General features: G+C 48.9%; 2 protein-coding genes across 3 annotated transcripts; one reads left to right on the plus strand and one right to left on the minus strand.

The window, feature by feature from the left end:
• The first annotated feature begins 554 nt into the window (after positions 1-554).
• TALDO1 (transaldolase 1) lies at positions 555-7,190 on the plus strand. Its single transcript, XM_050336415.1, has 8 exons — positions 555-811; positions 2,805-2,928; positions 3,364-3,471; positions 4,078-4,209; positions 4,645-4,820; positions 4,972-5,169; positions 6,248-6,393; positions 6,947-7,190. The coding sequence occupies exons 1-8, from the start codon at positions 715-717 to the stop codon at positions 6,977-6,979; spliced, it is 1,014 nt and encodes a 337-aa protein (XP_050192372.1). The 5' UTR covers positions 555-714; the 3' UTR covers positions 6,980-7,190.
• A 2,030-nt stretch (positions 7,191-9,220) lies between these two features.
• GATD1 (glutamine amidotransferase class 1 domain containing 1) lies at positions 9,221-15,240 on the minus strand. Of its 2 annotated transcripts, none has more exons than XM_050336421.1 (8): positions 15,081-15,240; positions 14,163-14,239; positions 13,814-13,919; positions 13,165-13,272; positions 12,342-12,436; positions 11,764-11,857; positions 10,976-11,087; positions 9,221-10,469 (listed from the first exon to the last, which is right to left on the minus strand). In XM_050336421.1, the coding sequence occupies exons 1-8, from the start codon at positions 15,199-15,201 to the stop codon at positions 10,463-10,465; spliced, it is 720 nt and encodes a 239-aa protein (XP_050192378.1). In that variant the 5' UTR covers positions 15,202-15,240; the 3' UTR covers positions 9,221-10,462. The 2 variants fall into 2 exon arrangements, with proteins under 2 accessions (XP_050192378.1, XP_050192377.1); XM_050336420.1 differs by having other exon boundaries at positions 9,221-10,472.
• Positions 15,241-16,347: the final 1,107 nt, after the last annotated feature.

Below are 16,347 nucleotides of genomic sequence, written 5' to 3' on the forward strand. Positions count from 1 at the left end.
CCAAGTCCCGTCCTCAGTTTCAGGAGCATAACCACGTTAACAGGATCACCTTCTCTAGAACCTGAAAAAAGTTGAGGTGAATGAACAGCCTAAAACACGTGCCTTGCTGGGTTGGGGGCTCTCTCACAGGCCGGAGCTGTGGCTGACTAGTCATTTCGAGCCTTGCCGCGACAGCAGGGGAGGAAACACAAAGCGCTGAGCTCCTGCAGCGACTGAGCACTTCCCTCAGTGCTGCCTCGCCCTCAGAGCCCGTCCGCCATCTTGTGCAAGCGGCGGCGCCCCGATCCCGCGCGGCCATGAGGGACGGGTGGCTCAGGGGAGGCTCAGGCGCTGTGCCCGGACGTGGGGAAGCACTCGGGAGAGGTTCGGCAGCCGGGAGATCCCAGGCCTGGCGACCCCGGGGCCGGAGCCCCCCCGAGCCCACCGGCCGGGGTCAATGGCGGCATCAGGGTCGCCAAGGCGATCACCCGCCCCGACCCTCAGAGCCACGACCCAGCCAATCAGAATGGCGCTCCCTCCCGCTGCCCCGCCCCGGCTCCTCCCGGCCGCGTCCGCGCTGTGTCGGCGCTCCCGATTGGCTGGCCGCCCCCCCCCTCGGGGCGGGATTGGCGCGGCCAGCCGGGAGCGCGCGGGTGGCGGGTGCGCGCGCAGGCCGGTCCCCTCCGGGCACGCACGGTCCCTTATAGGTGGCCGGAGCCCCCCAGAGCCGCCGACATGTCGGTGTCCCCCGTGAAGCGGCAGAAGATGGAGTCGGCGCTGGACCAGCTCAAGCACTACACCACGGTGGTGGCCGACACCGGGGACTTCAACGGTGAGGGGCGGCGCGGGGGGTCGTGTCAGTGCTCCTTCTCCTTAACCCCCCCCTCCTGGCACAGTGGGCACGCCCGGCTGAAGGGGCGCACGGCGGGGGCAGAGCGAAACCACCCTGCGGCGGGGGTGGGGAGCCGCTCGTCCAGCCCCGGCCTCTGCAGCCGGCGGGACAGATCCCGCCCGCCCGGGACATTTTCCAGACCCTCCCGTGATTTTCCCCTGTCTGCTCTCCAGTGTGCCCAAACCCCCACGCTCAGCTCCGCGCGCTGTCAGTAAGAACTGCCAGACTCAACCCAGGCTCTGAATTCGAGCTTTTTTCCAGCGACCTCTGTGGATTTAGGACTTTTTGGGGTTTTTTTCAAACTCAGTGCCAGGTTGGATGGGGCTTGGAGCAATCTGGGATAGTAGAAGGTGTCCCTGCCCATGGCAAGGGGTGGAAGTGGATGATCTTCAAGGTCCCTTCCAACCCAAGCCATTCCAGGATTCCATAAAAATAATGCCAAAATGCTTTTGTTCCCCTTATCTCCTGGGAATGAGCCAGCGCGCTCCTTTCCGAGGAAGGGAGGTGCCTTCCATTATAAAGCCACTTGTTCCCAAGCTGTCACTGCCTGGTGCCCTGCTTGGTCCATCAGAGCCAAAAAAATCCCTCCTGAGGATCTGCGGGTGGCGTAGAACAGCCCTGGAATCCCGTCCTGCCCTCCCCAGGCCTGGTAATCCCTAATCCTGGACGTGTAATAATAACCAACCACGCCACATGGGAACTGTCAGATGTCTCTGAGCAGTGAATTTAAGGTGAAGGGAAGCAGCTCAGACAAAAAACTACCCCGTGTGGTGGCCGAGGGGGTGGTGGTGTGCAGGCAGCAGGACCAGGGAATATCGCCCAGGAATCCCTGAGTCCAGCTCCTGGCCCTGTGTAGGACACCTCCAGGTTGTCCTCTGGCTGCCTGTTGTCACCTGGGGGTCATTGTTAGAGCCCAAAGCAAGGTAAGGATCCCACTTGGCTCCGCTGAAGGTGCAGTCTCTGCCGACTGTGGTTCCCTGCTGGGTTGGGTACAGAGCAGGAGTTCACTGAGGTGCTGCTCTGTTTTAAGCCGTGTCCACGTGAATTAAAGTTCGGAAGGACCTGTTTGTATGGAGTGGAGCTGCTCTCCAGGATGCTGACTGGGAGGGATCCGTGGAAAAACAAGACTTATTTTCCATACAGTTGCACAGTTTCAGTACAGTTGCACTCTCTAACTTTGGGGGTTTATCCCTATGCAAAAAAAAAAAAAAATGCTGAGGAGAAGGAGCTGGTAATAAATGTTTTGTTATCTTTTGACATTTAACTGCGTTGTTGAAACTGCTGAGGGGTCTGCAGAGGCTCTGCCCTGTTTGCCCAGCCAGGCTCTGGTGCCAGGCTGTGATTACAGCCAGACAATGTAAGTCACAGCCTGCTTTGGTAAACACTTGGCATCACCTGGAATAGGTGCAGTCCAGGGCTTAAGGTAAGACAAAGGGTCAAATACCTTCTGCAAAGAAGAAAGCCTGGTAGTACAAGGAAGTGACAAGGCCACTGAGAAACTACAACTATTTGGAAAAGGTTTAAAAAGCAGTAAGAAAAGTTGCTGTTCACCTGTCCTGGTCCTATTATCCTTGGACACCAACAAAAGCCTGAATTCCTGACTCTGGAAGGGAAGATCCCCTGGTCTTTACTCCCCCTCTGTGACTCCTGAAGCTCAGTTACACTGGGTGGGATATAGTTGGAAATCAGCACCACTTCTCTTCATCATTTCTACAAGCCTGTATCTCTTGGGCAATGTCTGTAGTTTATAAGGTTTAAAGTTTGCTGTATCTCGTTCTCTGTACTGTGGCACAAACGCCGCTGAGCGCTGATGTGCTCTGCCATTACCAGACTCTACGGCCACAAATGTTTACATCCTCACCCACCTGAGCAAAATCCCTCTCGTTTCTGGGGCTGGCTGGTTGTTTTAAACAGCCTGGTTTTCCCTCCTTAGCCATCGAGGAGTACAAGCCCCTGGATGCCACCACCAACCCGTCCCTGATCCTCGCCGCGGCCCAGATGCCGGCGTACCAGAAACTTGTGGATGATGCTGTTGCCTATGGGAAGAAGCTTGGTGGGTAAGTCAAGAGGGCTTTAATCTCAGGAGACCTATGTTTAAAATGCCTTATTTGTACAAGCAACCTACTGGGGTTTCCCCCTCGTGTGTTTGTGGGTTTATCTCCTGCCCGAAAAAAGCCTCAACACCGGAAGAAAGATTCCTTACGCTCGTGGCAGGTGTGCCTCCCCATTTACCAGCTAACACATGGCCTTCCCTGCTTAGGAAAACAGCAGCTTTATAGGAAATAATGTCCAAAGGCCAATCCTGCCAGCAGTACAGAGGGCAGGACACAAACACAGAGCAGAGCACGAGTGGCTCCATTTGGACTCTGGAATTTAATGTTAAACAGGCTGTGAAATTTGATCTTCAAATCCATGGTAAAGCATAAACATACCTTTTTTTTTTTTTTTTTTTTTTAATCCTCCCATATGCTTTTGCTTCTTGTGGTTTTCAGGTCAGAAGAGGAACAGATCAAAAATGCTTCTGACAAGCTTTTTGTATCATTTGGAGCTGAAATCCTCAAGAGGATACCTGGCCGTGTGTCCACAGAAGTAGATGCAAGGTTGGCTTTTTTCCCTCTGGGTTGCCCTGGATATTTGTACATACAAAAAGAGACATGATGTAAGCTGGAGAAAGGTGTTCTTGCCTAGAAGACTATCAGGATTTACATTGTTAATATTCAGAAGTGAGGCTTTCCCTTAGTTTGACTAGAACTCTGTAAGAAAAACAAGTAGCACTGCCCTTGGATTTCTGTAATCTTCCTGTTGTTTCTCAAGCCAGGGAAAGCCTCATGCTTCCACACTCTTTAGTTTTGCTTACTCTTTTCTCTGTGATAACAGCTGCTCAATTTACTGAGAGATCTGTTTGAACAGTTTATTTCCAAGACTTGCACAGGGATTTGTCTGTTAAAAAAAAAAAAAATTGGCAGTGAGCAGCTTAACACTCAGCTTCTAAATTTGTTATGAAAGAAAACTTCCTCCTCCGACGGCCTCGCAGTCGCGGAGGGGACCCCAGAACAAAAACGTTGTCCTGTTTCATCAGTGTTCACATGCCAGCTGCAGCTGGCATGTGAACACTGATGAAACAGGACAATGTTTTTCCACGGGGCTCAGGGGAGAGCACATGAAGCCAACAATCAGCTCTGAGCAGCCCTGCTCTCCTCTCAAAGGTTGTCCTTCGATAAGGAAGGAATGATCCAAAGGGCCCGGCGCCTCATCGACCTCTACAAGGAAGCAGGAATTGGGAAAGATCGGATTCTCATCAAGCTCTCCTCGACGTGGGAAGGAATCCAGGCTGGCAGGTAAGTCTCTGGGTGCCTGGTGTGCTGACTCATGGCATGCTCCTGCCTGTCCGCAGGCACCTGACAGGCGCCTTCTGACCCCAGATAAACATTGTGCTTCTGCAGGCACGGCCTGAGGAAGTTCTGGCACCAGCAAGGAAGGTGCTCTGCCCCAGCTTGCTGTTGAAATAGGGAAAGTTTGTTCATGCAAGAGCCAGGCCACAGTTTCCTGAAACACCCTGCTAAGTTGGCTGCCTTGGGCCCAAGGAACAGCATTCCTAAAGCAGAGTTCGGCAGCACAAAACATCTGTTAGTTTAAAACCATAAAGCTTATCAGCTGTGCCACGTTCCTAAATCAACTGAAGGAACTCAGTAGATTGAACCCATCAGCTTGTTACTGGAATATAAATTCAGTAGGTGAGCCAAGTGCTGTTCTAAGCCAGCCTGTGTCTGCAGGGTCCTGGAGGCAGAGTATGGGATCCACTGCAACATGACCTTGCTGTTCTCCTTTGCTCAGGCTGTTGCCTGTGCTGAAGCTGGAGTTACTCTGATCTCCCCATTTGTGGGAAGGATCCTGGATTGGTATGTTGCAAATGGAGACAAGAAAACCTATGAGCCTTCAGAGGACCCAGGTAAACACATATTTAACACTGTTAAGATGACAATAGCTACTCATTCAAACAGTTTACTCCTATAAACCCTCTATGACAAAATGCTGGGTTTGAGCCTGTCCTAAATAATCATTTGGAATCATTCTTGAAGTTGCTGGCTTCTCCCTTTTAGGAGTGAAGAGTGTCACCAAGATCTACAACTACTACAAAAAGTTTGGCTACAAAACCATCGTGATGGGCGCGTCGTTCCGAAACACAGGCGAAATCAAAGCACTCACAGGCTGTGACTATCTCACCATTTCACCCAAGCTCCTGGCAGAGCTCAGCAAAGAGCACGTCAAGTTAACTCCCACACTCAGTGTGAAAGAGGGTAAGTCCAATCCTGGCTCGCACCGGCTTCTTCAGTCTTCCTTTCTCCTGCATCATCAAAAGAGTTTGGGGTTCCACGCAGCACTGTGGGGCTCAGTTCCATCCTGCTTTAGGGACAAGGCTCATTTCCTGAAGGAAATACTGTAGCCCCATTCTAGCATTGCTGCTACAATTGCAGACACACCTTTAGGGTCTTGGGTCCAGTGGGTTTGGAGTGTGCTTCCATCCTCTGTGCCTCTCCCCAGGGGACAGGGAGAGCAGAGGGAAGTTTATCTTCACATGCTCGGGATGAAATTTTACTGAATATTAGCAAAGATGTCAAACTTGTTTCATCCTAATCTCTACACATGCCAAAAGGTGTTTTCCCTCCAGAAATCATACACAAGACCGAGTGAGTGGATCTAGTCACATTGTGCCACAGTGGCTTTGAATGCTTGTTCCCATTGCATTACTTCAAGCCCAGGTTGGATGGGGCTTGGAGCAACCGGGCTAGTGGCAGCTGTCCCTGCCCATGGCAGGAGGTGGAACTGGATGAGCTTTAAAGTCCCTTCCAACCCAAACTGTTCCAGGATTCTGTGATACTCCTCCTTTTCTGTAGCCTCATTAAAATGCTGCTTTGCATCTCAGCAAACAAGCTCTGCACAGCTGTAGTCATGGGTTGCTGCTCACAGGGTGCTGGCTGATTTGGAGGCCTGTTATCAAGTGAGCTTTTGTTAGTTCTTGCCAAATAAAGCCCTGATTGTTCAGAATATTTGCTTAGAATGTCTCACTGCTGTAGGACTGTTGCATAATTTCTTAGAACAGGCCTCAGAGTGCTGTGCCATTCAGCAGCAGGTACAAGAATGGCACACACATACATGGTGGTTTAAGACAAATTCATTATCCAGATTACCTTTTCTCTCCACTCCCCCCTCAGCCCTATCAGGAGCACTTTCAATCTCACACCCCAGACTGTGCTCCTGCAGCAAGTCATGCTGAAAGCATTTCAAAATTTTTCAATTCCTAGAGATGCTGAGAAGCCTAAATTTGATGGAATCCAATCATCTGGCTTGTTTCTGTTTCTTGCTCCCGTTGCACAGCTCAGGCATGTGACCTGGAGAAGATCCACCTGGATGAGAAGGCGTTCCGCTGGCACCACAACGAGGACCAGATGGCTGTAGAGAAGCTCTCCGATGGGATCAGGAAGTTCGCTGCAGATGCAGTTAAGCTGGACAGGATGTTAAAGGTAGATGTTGTGTCACGCTCCTCCCAGGCACTGCAGCCAACCTGCAGTTCCCTTTGATGTGGCTGGGGATTAAAGCAAGTCTGGTCAGGCTTTTGGACCCGTTCTGTGGGACAGGCCACCTAAATTCAGTGAGCTTGGTAATCTTCACTGCGTGCCACGAGAAAATGAACGCCAGGTGTGGGCCACACCTGCAGTTTGGGGCCTCAGGCAGGGTTTGGACTGGCAGCTCATCAAGATAACACCACTGTCAAAGTGAGAAGTCCTTCAAGTCTGATTCTAAACTTATTAGCTGTCAGCAGCAGCACAAGTAATCTGCACATAGTGAGCTGGAAATAAATCATGTTTGTACTTGGAGGCACTGAGAAAGCACAGATCTGCTGTCAAAGTCCTCTGTCAGTTTATGGAGAGGCTTTCACATGGGATTCACTAAACTGTGTGGGTTTGGGGGACAAATACTCAGCACCATACCTGATTCCAAGCACTTGGTGACTGACAGCTCCTTGCACTGTTCCCAAACTCTTCCTCAGCTGCTCTTTGTTTGTTCTCTTCGCAGGAGCGAATGTTCAGTGCTGAAAACGGAAAGTAAAACCAAGAAAAATCAGCATTTCCCTGAGTGCTCCAGGATGAGCAGATCACCTGAGGTTCAGTGGATGTACAAATGTCTTACCTGTAAAAGTATCATGCTGTGTATGTAGTTTCTGTATCATGCCCTTTTTTTTTTTTACCAATTTGCAAAGGGACAAATAGAACATCAAATTTTTGTGGCACTTTTGTCAATACATGCAAATTAACCCAGACCTGCCTTGTAACGTGGTTAGTTCACTGCTGCAGGAGACACCTGAGAGGATTTTAATTTCCTAAGGTTTTGTAATTGAATTCTCCTAGTTCAGTTTGCAGCCCTAGCACATTGAAGAAAGCAGTTTTGAGTTTCAGGCTGTTTTAAAGGGAAAACACAGGTTTGAAAAGCCCCTCTTGGTACAAACCACACAGGTACTCTTATGAGACATTCATATGTGAAAATTATATATGTAATATAAACTGAGTCCCCATCCCTGGAGGGATTTAAAAGCCATGTGGATGTGGCACTTGGGGACAGTGGTTAGTGGTGGCCATGGCAGTGCTGATGGAATGGCTGGCTCCCTGATCTCAGAGGTCCTTTCCAACCTCAGCTATTCCACGATTCTGAGAGATTCCTGCTTACATGTACACACAGTTATCTGTTTCCTGACAAAGTTGCCTGAACTTAACCTTTTAAAAAGGGAAAAACCGCAATACTGAGGCCACACCAGTGACACACCCGTGCTCTATCCAGCTTGAATGATTCAAGGAAGACGAGCCAAGGGAACTGTGATCACTCACAGCAGAGTGACACAGCAGCACTATTGCCAGGACATCCCTAACAGCCTGGGAACAAAGGGACAGCCAGCTACAATCAGTCAGTCAGACATGGATACCTGGTGCTGCATTCCCAGCCCTGCCCTGGGAATAGTGCCAGTCTGCCTGAGGGAGATGAAGGCACCTCAGGTTGCTCACCCAGCCCCTCTGTCCCTACAGGTGTCAGAGGTGGGAAGCAGGCCAGGCAGAAAGCAGGCTGTCCAAAGGCAGCTGACCTTTTTCCCTGTCCAAGTCCAGGCAGCATTAAAAGCTTTACCCACATGCATGGAATCTGTCACCTCAAAGCTGGGTCTAATAACACCACAGGGCTCAAATTAAACTCAAGTGTTCTCAGAGTTGCCCAAGAGACAATAAAATACTGCAGTGAAAGGGGAAAGAGAGGCAGGAAAAGGTCCCTCAATAACAGTTAAACCTGACTCCACTTTCCTACAGACACCTCAGGAGCTGAGGGGGCAGGAGATGAACAAGTTATGCTTAAAGTGTCACAGGGTCCCTTACCTGCTGTGGTGGCAGCTGCTGTTCCCCTCAGCACTGGGGTTTCCTCTTCCCCGCAGCACAGGGGGATGTTGGGAGGTGCCTCATGTCCGGGGCTAAGCCACAAAATCTACATCCTTCCTGAAATGGGGCAGAAACCCAACAACCACATAAACGTTCAGCCTCTACAGCCCTTCAGTCATCACACATGGGACCTTTCCTCCTTAACTTTTCCTTAGCTTCACCTCTCCTCAGGAGACGAGATCTCCCACAGAATCCTGTCTGAGCCCAGCTTACAGACTCCTGCAGGGGTTTCCCAGATGTCCATACCTCCTGAGATTAAGAAATCAGGTGTCTGTCATCTCCCAGAAAGATTTTCTCTCTCACAGTCACAAGGACAGGCTTAGCCTCAGGAATCAGGAGCAAATAAAACATGTGTTTGTGGAGAAATCCCAAAGCATCACTACACACCCTGTAAATCTTGATTTAAAAACGCCCTTACCTTTTGTTAGACACACCCAGAGCCAGTAATACTTACCAGCCAAAGACTCGACCTTTCCAGCCTCTTGGGACAGGAAATCCCCCTTTATGACAGTTTTGTTTCCAATCCCTGGCTAGAATTAGTCATTCTGTACAAGAACTTGGAGCTACCATCACTGATGGCCTCAAGTTGTGCCAGGGGAGGTTTAGGTTGGATCATGGGGAAAACTTCTTCGTGGACAGGGCTGTCAAGCATTGGAACAGGCTGCCCATGGCAGTGGTGGAGTCACCATCCCTGCAAGTGTTCATCAGTTTACATCCCCCAGAGGCACAAAGAGCAATTCCAACAGGTCCTGGATGCCACCAAATAAGGGAAAAAAATAGCACAGTAGTGAACTGATCAAAGCCTGCAGTGGTCTAAACGCTGTTTGCTCACCATGACAGAACCTCATGTAAGGAATGAAAACAGGACACGGGGTAGACACCAATATTCTATTTTTACAGGCAAACAGTGAAAGGTGCAATGGAATTCGGCAAAATCCCATGGGAACACAGTCCTAAAGGAAATACAGACTTGTAGCTGCTCAGACTCCCAGTTCACACTCAAGATGGGGCTTTTTCCAGATGTAAGGGGTGCCCTGAAGGTGTCAGCCTCAAATCCCTCAGGAGACTTGTCAGGAATGAAGATTTATCAAAGCTATTCGATAATTTCTATCAAAGCCCCATTTTCATTTCAAAACTGAATTCTAGAGCTGGGCTCTAGAATGTAACAAAGACCCAGAAAATCCCACAGCAGTTTGTCTTTTAAAAGTCACACAGTTCTTGAGACAGAGCTAAAAAAATTGGGTTTCTACAGAAGAGACAAAGTTACCTTGACTTGTTATAACCAATATTACCCCAGTAAGAAAACAAAAGTGTGACCACAAAGGTCCTTCCCTTCAGAGCACTGTAGAAATGTTGCCCACTATTCCAAGAGGGGAGGAAAAATTAGTTACCTAAAGTTAATTTATCTCCTTTCCAATATATTTAGTATGTTTGAGCCTGCAACAGTGGAAAAAATAGTCTGATTATTCCTTTCCATGCTCAGCTTCAAGCCACGTGTGCAGCTCAGAAGGAAGGAGAAGGCCAGATTCCAGCCTACAGCTGGTCCCTCAGATGTGATCCACGTGATCTGCCCGCACTTTTAGTCCCTTTGTCCATGAAATTCCAGCAAGAGGCAGCAGCAATGTACTTGCAAATATTTTAAAGAGAACAAAAGTCACAACATAAGCAGCACAAAGGAGAACAAATACCCAGTTGTAAGATCACGTAAAAATCAGCTGAGCAAACCTTTTAAACACAATTCCAAGGACGTGAACAAGCAAGGGAGAAAACAAGGGTACATTGTGCATCAGTGTAATGCCAACCCAGAGCAAGGCCTCCACCTTCAACCACTTGTATTCACAGCACCAACTGTGGGGGGGTTTCAAGAAGACAGTTCCCCCACCCCTGCAGACCGAGGGTCTAGAGAAGCAACGAGCAAATGTAGCAGCAAAAATGCAGAGGGTGTCACAGTTGCTTCATCCATTCGGTATACACAGAATCTGACACGGCCACTCCACTGTCACAGTCACTTCCCAGTCCACAACGAGGAGTTAAGAGGGATGTTTTGTCCAAGAGCCAAGGGAATCCTCAGCCTGCTGGCTCTTCATCCATCCTATTTGCAAAGAGACCTGCTCCTTCATTTCCTGCTGAAGGAAACACATGCAGACATGACACGACCCATTAGTCCAGAGCCAGCACAGGACTTGTAACACATTCCCAAGCAAGAGAAGATCCTTGGGGTTATCTGCACGTGCTCCTGTCTGACAAGGTGACAGGCAAACAGCCAAGCCATTTCCAAAGAAAGTTAGTCCATTCATTCCCAGAATCCTCAGTCAGAACTGACTCAATGCTAACCTGCCAAGGCTCAAGAGAGGAGAGATGTTTCTCCTAATAAAAATATGTAGTGAAGCCTATGTACTATTTTGCTTTACCAGTTCCACTATAGCTGTGCATTTCCCCACACATTTTAATCGTTTTCAAAATAATCAAATGCTTTCTACCACCAGACACAACTGCTTGAAGAGCCTGATTGAGAGTGACATTTAATTAGTCAACCAAGGGCAAAAGCCTCTCTGGAGGGACAGGATTCCCAAAACTAAAAGATGCTCACCCCCTGGCTGTTCCCAGTCCTTATCCCCTATTGCCTCACCTGACGTTGCAGAGAATGAGAAGGTTCTGGACAGCGGGAAGGGTGGAATTGTCGTTCTGCCCCGTCACCAGGTGCCTGTCCAGCACGACATGAACAGCATCAGGGTTGCTGGCTGGACCCAAGAGAGAGCACAGCAGGGACTGTCAGTGCACAGAGCCCACCCCACCAGCAACCACCCTGACCTGGCCCATCTGCTGGGTGCTGCTCCCTAACCCCAGACAGGGACAGCCTCGAGCCCCTGACCCTGCCACCATTTCCTCAGAAACCTTTCCTGAAAGGACAGGACTAGTCCCTCAATTTGATGAGCACCAGGTGGGTAAGGCACATTTACCAAGAGATTTTCATTGCAAAAACCTCAAAGTACATATTTTAAAGTTGCGATTACCTTGCAATTGTTATGCAAGACATCAGTTGTAATCACCATGCCACAAAAATTAAATACTGATTTTCTGGCCAATTTTAATACCCCAGTGTGGTCAGATCTACCAGCAACTGTTCAGTACCCCAACCAGAATTCTTAAGTTACCTCATTCCAGACAGAATCATAAAATCCCAGCCTGGAAGGGACCTTAAAGCTCATTCAGTCCTGCCCCCTGCAGGGACACCTTCTACCAGGCTGCTCCAAGGCTTCTACCAGCCTTGAAAAATCACTAGTAAATTAGGGAATGGGAATGCCACATGAGATATCCTGGCACAGTCCCACTCAGCTGGGGACAGCTGGCACACAAACAGCCATTTGCAAAAGGCAGACACTAAGTGTGAAGTCCTGGACACCAGGAGTGACATACCACTGAATGTAGCTCCAGAATCCTTCACAAAATCTTCCACAATAATGGACAAACTGGCAAAATTCGGCTCCCTCACCAGTTCATATACAGAGGGCTGAAAAAGATCAAAAGGAGGTAAGTTTGTTTGGTTTTTTTACAGAAAAAAAGCCAAGCGAAACCAACACATTTCCCTTCAACTCATACCCCTGTTCCCTCTATGATTCTCCCAACCAAATGATCGTGCTTTCATGGATTTCCTGCAGGAAGCAAACTGAAAACTTTCTTTATCTCCCTTAAACACCAAACATTTTCTGCACGTGTAATTAACTTCAGGGAAGTGCAGACCTATCTGGCTGTGGGACACAAATATTTGGACACGGGTGCTGTGCCACTTGTAGTGCCCAAGTAATAGTGATCCACCTCAGAATGAGTATGGGAAACAAATAAAAATTGCAGAGCACTCAGCTCAGCTTTTACCTGCACAGGAAGATTTTTACTCTTAGGGAATTTCAGGTTAAGACCAAACCCACCAGAAACCGCAGGCCCACACACAGCAAGGAAAGCCCCCAAACAGCAAGTCAGGCAAAAGCTCAACCTACCCCTGTCAGGCTGTATCCCTGAAAAACCCAGGATTTGTCCTCATTGGTGGCACAACACAAAGCTGCCACCCCGTGTCCAACAGCACAGATGGGCTCTAAGGGAAAAGATTAAAGCTCTTTGTGAGCATCTTCAAGTAGTCAGAACACAGAGGAGTGTGAGGACATTACCCTCCTGCAAGAGAATTACACTGCACTCTTAATACTCTCTTATGCTGTAAGGGCTTTCCTGCACACTGCAGTTACAATTACTGTCTATAATAAGATTTATTATAATTATTATTATAACAAAAAGAGGAAGAATAGGAACTGCCCCCGTCTTGCAGGAAGTTAACAACTTGTAACTTTAAGTCCAGAGACAGCAGCAAAGAGGAAACACAAATGCTCAGATATTAAGCACACCCAAAGTCTTGATTAACTCCAGCCTTAAAGACGACCCCGGTACATTCCGCATTTGGCTGCGAGCCTTGAATCCTGATGATTTGGACAGAGCCATTTCTGTATCACTGTAAGGCAAGGAATCCTCTTCTGAGATGAGCTTGGAAAAGCTACTGGCATTGCTTTAAGATATTTTAAGAACCCCTTTTTCAAGACTGCCCTTTTCAGACACTTTGGGAGACTTTTCTTTTAAGATTTCCTTTCATTTTTTAAGGCCCTTTTGACATACTTGTGTGTGTCCCCCCCCCTTTTAAGACACTGGTTTTCCTTCCCAGCTCTGAACACTCTTTAACTAAACAAACACTGAGCGCATTAGAAGGCAAGAGTCTTGCAGGAACAGCACAGAACCGCTATTTTATTTACCAAAACAACCGGGATGTTCACCTACTGCTCTCAGTGCTGAAGTGCTGCAGGATCTTGGCCAGGTACCCGCTGTTGGCAAGGTCAGTCACAGCCCCAGGGCAGTTTGGGATCAGCAGGGCGTGGTACCGAGCCCCTGGTCAGGAGGAAAGCGTGGGCTCATTGTAACACAGGTAACAAACCAGAAATACTGACCCTAAATACACTGCAGGTTGGATAATAAAAGAGGGCAAATCCACACGCAGTCAAAAAGGAACTAAAGATATTAACAGACCCATGTGGGGTAGAGAAAAGGTCCCTGTTAGGACAAGGAACGTATTTTTACTGAGCTGTGCTTACCCAGGCAACACAACTGTTCTGTCTGCTAGCTTCCATTCAGCAAAATACTTATTTTTAACCATCAACAATGAAGTGTGTGTGTGTATATATACAAGAGACAGAGATTATATATACTGTATCTATCAAGAGAATTACCAATCCCAGACAAATAAAAAACAACAGTGCAGTTGCCAGGACTACTTCTTAAATAAAAAATAAACAACTGCAGTTGCCATTGTTTTCTCTTAGAACACAAAGTTTTATGCCATTCCCGTGTCATTCTTCCCTGAAAACCTAGCCCTGAGCAGCATCTGTTCCCCTGCCAGTGCAGATGACAGTGACCCTGGGGAAGCTCTCACCATCAATGGACTCCAGCTTGGCGGGGTTGGCGTAGGATTTCATACGGAAGTCCTGGATCCAGCGCGTGTTGCCCTCATTCACATCCACAAAATCAATTGACTTCCCCTGGGGACAGCACAGTTCACATGGTTAGGATCCCTGCACAGACACCCACCACACTTCCCCAGGGACAGCCATGTGGGACTTTGGGATGCTTCAGCTCTCGAAAACCTCAGGTTTTCCACTTTCCCACTTAATTTATTCTAATAGTTCTCCCTCCTGACAAACTCTGAGTGCAATTCTCTCATGTCAATCAACATATCAATTAGCTCCAGACTGAAATCTCTATATTTGCACATTTTTACTTACCCCAGGAGTTGCAACTTGCAGGTTAAAAGCAGAGCTAGCCAGAGTAAAGCAGTGAAGGAAGGACTGGGCTGAGACACCTGAAAAATAGATCCCAACACCTTAAGGAAACAACAGTGATAGTTTAATCCCAGCCACACTAGCTCAGTTTATCTAGTAAAGTACACCTTGCTAATCTTAAAAGCTCTAAATTTTAGAGAATTTTTTTTCATGATTTATGATTCATGATTCTATGATTGTAAGAAATAATAAGTGTATAACCTTCATTACAGGTGACCTGCATATTGAGGAACAGAATCAGAGAATCCAGGAATGATTTAGCTTGGAAGGAACCTTAAAAATCACACAATTCCACTCCCTGCCATGGGAAGGGACACCTTCCACTAGAGCAGGTTGTTTTAAGCCCCACCCAGCCTGGCCTTGGACACTCCAAGGGATCCAGGGGCAGCCACGGCTTCTCTGAGCAACTTGTGCCAGGCCTCCCCACCCTCACAGGGAAGAATTTCTTCCCAATATCCAATCTAATCTAAAGGAAGGCAGCCTCCTTAAGCTGAAGCCACCAAAGCCACACGCAGAGGGACACGGCTGCACCGGCAGGCAGCACCGGCAGTGCAGGCGGGCACGTGTGGGACTCAAGCACAGCCCACATAGCCCGGCAGCAGCCGCGGGGTGTCCGCACCGCCGAGCGGGGACCGCACCGCTGCGGCCGCGGGGCTCGGCCGCCCGCACCGCCACACGCACAGCCGGCACGCCACTATCGAGGATGACAAGCCCCGCCAGCGGCGCAAACACACACGGGAGGTCACTGCCCGAACACGGCGGGTACAGGGGACACCGCGCCCGACGAGCGCTGAGGAGGGTGGGGGCGCAGGGCAGCCGCGGCCGGAGCGAACCTGAGGGATCCCCCCGAGAGCGTCTCACCCGCGGTAGCGGCGCTGGCGACGATGAGGCAGGAGGGCTTGGCGAGCCGGTCCGACATGGTGCGGGGCGCGGAGGGGCCCGGCTGCGGCTGTGGGGAGGAAAGAGGCGGACACCGCCTCATGCGGCCGCGCGTGCGCCGAGGGGCGGGAAGCGCCGGGGGGCGGGAGGAAAGGCGGGAAACCGGAAGGGCGGGAAACCTGAAGGGCGGGAAGCATTGCGGGGGGTGTGCCCTCCAGGGTACCTTTTAAAATCCCTCAGTGAGCACATGGTGCCGAGTAGCACCTGAAACTGCTTGTAGTTGTTTTATTACTTTTCCTTCATTAGGTTGATATTGGCACCCTGTGGGTCTGACGTTCAAAGGTTATCGTAGGCATCGCCCCGCCCCCGGGAGCGGGAAGTGGGTGATACTATAGTGTGGGTTAAAAATGGGAAAAGCAACTTAATGTCAAAATGTTGGCTATTTTTTGACATCCCACTGCAGTGATGGGTTCAGCCCTTTCCCGCCACCACACGATATTCCTCCTCAGCCAATTAACACCATAAGCCTCCCAGAAACCCCAAGCTGCCACAGCGTGGTTTATTCTGCTACTGACACAGGAGATAAGGAGGAACAAAAGTCCTTTGACAAGCCAAAGCTGGTTTTAAGTCACTGGTTTAAGCTGTTATTGGCTTACACTATTTTTTAAGTTATTTAAATCGCTCCGGTTTTGCTCCCTCTCCCCCTGAGGACAAATAACCTCAGGGATGTTGTGGAGGGACAGATGTACATCCTGCTCTTTCACATCCCTGAAAAAGCCACAACTGACCATGTTCTATGGGATGGCAGGAGATGCACAAGGATCTGTCAGAGTGATTTGCAGAAAATAATAATGGGGGAAACAGTGAAGAACTGTGTCATTTCTGTGATTCTGTGATATTGTGGAGCCACTGGAATGAGCACCAGAACCACAAACTAAATCAAGTCATGCAAACTTCCCTGCAGCTGTCCTTCCCATGCCTGCTCCAGATTGCCTCCTTTCTGTACATTCTTAACCTTTAACTGAGCCATTATTCTTCAATAAAAATGTTTCTTTATTGCAAGCATTACTCTTTTCTGTAGGGAAAAGGCATTTTTGTAAACCTCGTTCACTTTCTGAATTTACATTTTTCATCGCTGTGTTAATTTAATTGGTTTATCCCCCGCTGGTTGCTGGTGTATTGCAAACACAAGGCCATTGTAAAATGATAGATATAACATAGAGAGCATAAAATTCTGCTGTTATTTTTA

The sequence above is a fragment of the Myiozetetes cayanensis genome, unplaced genomic scaffold (genome assembly GCF_022539395.1).
Source record: "Myiozetetes cayanensis isolate MyiCay16 unplaced genomic scaffold, myiCay2020 scf6-25, whole genome shotgun sequence".
In the NCBI taxonomy this organism is placed as follows: Eukaryota; Metazoa; Chordata; class Aves; order Passeriformes; family Tyrannidae; genus Myiozetetes; species Myiozetetes cayanensis.

Coding starts and splice junctions, on each gene's coding strand:
- TALDO1 (XM_050336415.1), top strand. CDS start 715: ATGTCGGTGTCCCCCGTGAAGCGGCAGAAGATGGAGTCGGCGCTGGAC. Junction 2,929..3,363: donor TATGGGAAGAAGCTTGGTGG/GTAAGTCAAGAG, acceptor TGTGGTTTTCAG/GTCAGAAGAGGAACAGATCA. Junction 4,821..4,971: donor TGAGCCTTCAGAGGACCCAG/GTAAACACATAT, acceptor TCTCCCTTTTAG/GAGTGAAGAGTGTCACCAAG.
- GATD1 (XM_050336420.1), bottom strand. CDS start 15,201: ATGAGGCGGTGTCCGCCTCTTTCCTCCCCACAGCCGCAGCCGGGCCCC. Junction 14,240..15,080: donor CGCCAGCGCCGCTACCGCGG/GTGAGACGCTCT, acceptor TCTATTTTTCAG/GTGTCTCAGCCCAGTCCTTC. Junction 13,273..13,813: donor CAAGCTGGAGTCCATTGATG/GTGAGAGCTTCC, acceptor CCTCCTGACCAG/GGGCTCGGTACCACGCCCTG.